General features: G+C 40.0%; 1 protein-coding gene across 1 annotated transcript in view; it reads right to left on the bottom strand.

Annotated features, from left to right (window-relative positions):
- The window catches only part of CLPB (ClpB homolog, mitochondrial AAA ATPase chaperonin), a 133,564-nt gene that overhangs the window by 90,081 nt on the left and 37,483 nt on the right, over nt 1-6,000 (bottom strand). The window contains exon 4 of the mRNA XM_011377410.2: nt 681-784. Coding sequence (XP_011375712.1) covers nt 681-784 — 104 coding nt within the window. The remainder of the gene's footprint in view (nt 1-680; nt 785-6,000) is intronic.

Genomic DNA, 6,000 nt, shown 5'->3' with positions numbered 1-6,000 from the left:
ACTTTCGAAGAACTACTCACCAGAGGCAACATGGACTGACTTGCCCACATACCCTCCAATGGACACAGGACCAAGCCCTGGTAAGAAAGAGGCACACTGCCTCTTTCTTCTTCTGAAGACCAAATAACCAGCCACAAAGCACCCTGGGGTGAGCACTGATGATCACTCCATTTTATAAGCAGATAGAATTGTATTTTACATATAGGAGGAGATAAAAAGCAGTATTCAGAGTAGGGCTGAGAGACTTCTGAGGCTGAGGAAACCAGTGAGGCTACCTTCTAATTCTGGGACAGGGTAAGTTTGCTGGAAGTAGAAGAGGAATTAATCCACATTCCATGCAGTTGCCTTAATTATTTTGTGGAAACCTGTTCCATCTTGAGGCTCCACCGGCTGAGGTGTTTTTGGGAGAATACCAGTTGCAAGGTTCCCCCATTCTCAAATTCATAAAGTCAGGCCTCTAATTTTATTCCCCAAGACTTCTGAAGTGACATAAATTATAGAACTCAAAGGGACTGTGAAAGGTATCTGTTCCAAGCCGTTTGGGTTATTCATGAGTTCCTAGAGGATAAGAGACTTGCAGACCCTCACTCTTGAGCTGCTGGTAGAACAGGAACAGAACAAGGCTACCTGGAAACCACAGGGAAAAGAGTACTCAGAACGGCAAGGGAGCCCACACTTACCTTCCAAAGAATGAATTCCCTGTTCCTTGGCAGTTTTGTAAACACTGCTGAAATCATCTCCAAGGTTTGGGTCAGCACCAGCAGCAAGAAGGACCTGCACCACACTGAAAGAAATCAGAAAGACAGAAATGTCAAAAGCAGGAAAGGCCCAGGAAATAGAGACCCAGATTCTGAAGCATGTTTGGGAATTGGATTTGTCTGTGCTCGTGAGTGGTACAATGGAAAGAACATGAACTCTGTGAGTGTCAAAGACAGGGGTAGGAAAGCAGGCTCTGAAACTTACTGGCTCGGAGGCTCTGGAATTGCCAAAAGACATAAGAAAAGATGCTCAACGTCACTAAATCATGGGAGAAATGCAAATTAAAACCACAATGAGATACCATCTCATGCCTGTCAGAACGGCTATCATCAATAAATCGACAAATAAATGTTGGCGAGGATGTGGAGAAAAGGGAACCCTCGCGCACTATTGGTGGGATTGCAAATTGGTGCAGACACTATGGAAAACAGATGGAGGATCCTCAAAAAATTAAAAACAGAACTACCTTATGACCCCACAATTCTACTTCTGAGTATCTGAAAAAAATCCAAAACACTAATTTGAAAAGATATATGCACTTCTATGTTCATTGCAACATTATTTACAATAGCCAAGAGATGGAATCAACCTAAGTGCCCATCAACAGATGAATGGATAAAGAAAACATGGTATATACATACAATGGAACATAACTCAGCCATAAAAAAGAATGGAATCTTACCACTTGTGACAACATGGATAAACCTAGAGGATATTATGCTAAGTGAAACGTTAAAAAAAGAGGATATTATGCTAAGTCAGAGAAAGACAAATATATGATTTCACTTATACGTGGAATTTAAAGAACAAAGTAAATGAACAAAAAAACCAGAAACATACTCATACAGAGAACACATTGATGGATGCCAGATGGGAGGGAAGTTAGAGGCCTGGGTGAAAAAGGTGAAGGGATTAAGAAGTACAAACTGGTAGTTACAGAACAGTCACAGGTATGTAAAGTACAGCATAGAGAATATAGTCAATAAAAAAAAAGAGGCTCTGGACAAGTTATTTGACACCTAAGGCTTGGTTTCCACAACTATAAAAGAGAAAGTGTTTATTCAACAATTACTTATCAAATGTGTAATTACTATATTCTAGTCACCGTTCCAGGTGCTAGGGTCTGTGCCCTCGCAGAGCTTACAATCTTCTGGGAAGGACAACAATTTAGTGTAAACTTATAGCAAGGTGTGATAATGGCTATGATGGAAGAAGTACCATTCGCAATGAAAAACCAAGAGAAAGGATCAAGAAAGGCCTCCCAGAGCACATGGTATTTAAGGCATGGAAGAAATGAAGGCTGAATAGCCAGATCTGGGATGGTGAAGTGGGAGGAAACAATGCATTTACGAATCCTGGAGGCAAGAGCACAGTGCTGCACCTGAAGAAAGTAGAATTGGAGTAGAGAATATAAGGAGAAGAACAGTGGGAAATGAAGTAAGCCACCGAAGGGCTTAAAGAAGAAGTGACATGACAACATATGTTTTTCCTTCTCACCTCAAAAGATATACATACTTTAAAAAGTGCAAACTATATTGAAATATTAAATTAAAAAATGAAAGTTTCCCCTTATAGCCATCTCCTTAATCTAAGTTCCAATGGCAACTACTATTTATAATTTGGAATGTTTCTTTCCAAATCTTTGCTATTGGAAGAATCACTCCAGTGGCTGTGTGAGAATGGACCGGAGGGAGAAGGACAAGAGGCAGGAGCCTCCACAGTGTCGGTGTGAGGTTGAATCAGGTAAATTTATACAGCACCAAGCATAGTGTTTGACCCAGGAAGTACTCTGTGTATGTTAGCTTCCTTTCTATTATGTAATGTTCCAGCTTACGCTTTCCTTTTTTCCTAATATAAAAAAGGCTTATGTTCACTATAGAAAATTCAGAAAATGTACATAATCAAAAAGAAGAAAATGTTTTGGAATATATAACATCCAGCTTTTCAATATATGGTTTTTTTTTTTCCTACAAAAATGGGATCATACATAAACTCTCTCTAAACACACACATACATATACACTTTCCATGTTTTAAATATTGGTCTACCATACTGTTTTTCAATGACTGCATAGTATTACACTCTAAGACTATTCTATACTTTAGCCTATTATAAAACAATTATTTTTAATATCGCGATAACACAATATCTCCAATTATTTCCTTGGATAAATTCCTAGAAGATGAAGTTTTAGGTCAAAAGTATAAGCATTTTTAAGAGTTTTGATAAATTTTACTAAATTACCTTTCAGAAAGACTGTGCCAATTTTTATTCTCAGTAGCAAAGGAAGGAGGAGAATAAGTATTGTGCTTTTCTTTCACCAAAATAGGGTGTTTTTTTCTTTTTAATAACGTTGTAAGCTGGTAAACAGAAAATTAAATCACATTGCTGTTTTAACTTGCATTTCTTTGATTACTAGTGAGGATGGAATTTCAAAAAATATGTTTAACAGTCAGATGTGGTTTTTTTCCCCCCACGAATCCCTTATTCATGTCCTTTGTCCATTTTTTCTCTGAGTATGTTAATCTTTTGCTTACTGACCTTCAAACCTGCTAATGCTTTTGAAGGAATAAATGGCAAGAATTTTAAAAAATTACTCTAATTATCCTAATTTTTAAAAGGCCCAAGTATAGTTTTAATTTTCCTCTTTCTTGTTAGTTTTTCAATACCTGTAACTGACAGTGTTGATGATTTTCCCTGTACCACCTGGTCTGAATTTCATTTCCTTCAACACGGGACCTGGCTCAATTATTTCCCAAATGGATGAATGAATTTCAATAATTCCCATACATACAAACACACAGTTCTCACAGGTAAGTCAAAGAAGCAGAATCCACCTCCCATGTAGCTGAAGTTCTTCCACATCTGATCTAACATGGTCAGGTGAGGCTCCTGTGTCTATTCACCTTACCTAAAAGGATCTTAAGAATTACCTGCTCACAGGTAATTTATCCAGGATATGGATTAAGATCCCAAAGAAAAATGAGAAGGGTCTCTAAGCAGCTAAAATCCAAGTCAGAGCAGAGTCTGTCAGGTTCTTACTTGGAGACTATTTACTCTTATTTACATACAATTTGGATAAGATTGGTACTATTCTTTCTGACTTCCAGAAGATTAAAAGCCAAGAGGGGACAAAAAGGCTATTAAAGATAGGCAAACTAACTGAAAGTAGTGAGGAATAATAATTGATAAACAGTCAGTGTGGTACAGAGGTTAAGAACATTGGCTTTAAAATCTGGGACAATCTGAGCATCAAACATGAATAATGACAGCAGTGAATTATATAACCTATTGAGTAAAATACGATTACACGAGTCCATATTGAAAATACAAAGTCAGTGGGGCAGGAGAAAGGAAAGCTCTTCTTTACTGTAGTATGACAAGTAATAAATGTACAAGGAAGGATGAAATTAGAAAATCGTAATTTTGCCATGTCATAATTATCAGGGATAACAAGTTACCTAGCTCATATGGCTGTTAATGTATGTAAAGTATGTAATGTATGTAGAGTGCTTAGAATAGTGCCTGACATATAATAAGTGCTCAATAAACATTAGTTATTATTACTATATACCCGACGCTATGGTTGGGCTGTGGAGAAGTCAAGAGAATTATGAACTAAGACACTTAAATTAGGAAGACAGCATGCCATTTTACAACAAGTACAGAGAAACCTGGGTTCAAATCAAAGCTCTACCATTTACTGACTGTAATCTTACCAGAATAATGGAGACAATGATGCCTCCCTTTGGTTATGCGATAAGCAAGTAAAACTCCACAGTTCCTAGTACGTAGAAGAAGCTCCCAAAATATGAGCTCTCAGCTCTTTGTCCATATAATCCTAGTGATAACAACATGAATCTGGGCCAAAGTGCACACTAGACCACCTCCAGGATTCATGCTAGCACAGCCCTGTATTAAGAAGGCAGCTCTTCTAAATTCTGCACAAGTTGGCTTGTTTCAAAATCCAAATGAGAAAGGTTTGTTGATCTAAACTCAAAGGGACATAATTTGGTTAATCCTCAGCTGCTCTGTTCAATCACCATTCAATCACACCACTTCCCATGGCAGGCTGTCCCTCCAGGCAGCTAGTGTCACTAACTGTGCTACCTTGGCCTCTCCAGGTTCATGAGTATTGATTCCATCTGTCCAATTTGCAGGCTGCAAAATGTGTCCAAGCAACCAAGTATGTTGCCCTTGGCCCCAGAGGGCAGACAGCGGTCTGGCAGGATGGGGAGAGGAGAGTGATTGGGCTTGGCCCTGGGACTGCTAACCCAATCTAAGGGAATGGGCAATTCACTTCACAAACTTGGAGGCCAAAGAGGGTAAGCATCCAAGCTAGTGACTCATTCTACAACCTCAGTCAGAGAAGGTTCCCTTCTTTTCATAAAACTCAAAAGGCAGCAGCCCCACTGTGGAGTATAGCTATGACTAAATAAGCCATTGCATTTCAGTGGCCAAGAGTGGCACCAAATACATTGCAAAATGGCTAGTAGACTTTTTATCTAACAGTTATCACATACTTAATAAAGCATCTAATCCAGAGCTCCATGAGAATCAGGCCCTTCTTGAGGAAGCCATCCCAGATCAGGTGAGAGGGCTACATGACTATGGTTAGCTTTGGCAAACAAAGCTAGCTTTGATGCCCTGTGGGCTACAGCAGGGCAGAAGGGGGTAAGAGACTAGCTAGCTTAGAGAAAGCTAAGGCAAAACTGGCGAGAACAGGCCAAGCCCAGGGAGTGCCAAGAAGTTCAGTCAAAACAGAACCAAGGGCCGGAGACAAGGCAGCAGAGATGTGAGGCAGAGTCAGAAGCCAGATGAGATGGCAAGGACTAGAGGCTGAGGCAGAACAGCAGACCACAAACTTAGTAAGAAGCCAGAAACCAAGGAATACACTGGTACCAGAGGTCAAGGCAAGGCAAAAGAAGCAAAAACCAAGAGTAGCAGTCAGGAGACTGGAAACGAAGTGATTTCTGCCTCTTTGATGTTTTCTGCTGAAGCAGAAACAAATCCCCAAATTCAGAACAGCATTTGGGAGGTGACTTCCATGAGGAGTTGGTATGTTGTCCCACCTGGCTGACGAGGGGAATACAGCGTCAGCTATAAAATCAGAATCTGACGGGACAAAGGGAAGCGGGCACTGCTACTTGAGGTGATCCGCCAGAGGACAACTGCAGCCTCCCCTCTGTTCCGGTGCTGGCATGCTGGCTGCCATTTTGTAGGTTTAAGTATTATTGTCTT

The sequence above is a fragment of the Pteropus vampyrus genome, unplaced genomic scaffold (genome assembly GCF_000151845.1).
Source record: "Pteropus vampyrus isolate Shadow unplaced genomic scaffold, Pvam_2.0 Scaffold311, whole genome shotgun sequence".
NCBI classification, from domain to species: Eukaryota; Metazoa; Chordata; class Mammalia; order Chiroptera; family Pteropodidae; genus Pteropus; species Pteropus vampyrus.
Note: the sequence above shows the minus strand (reverse complement) of the source record. Positions and strands in the feature narration are given on the sequence as shown.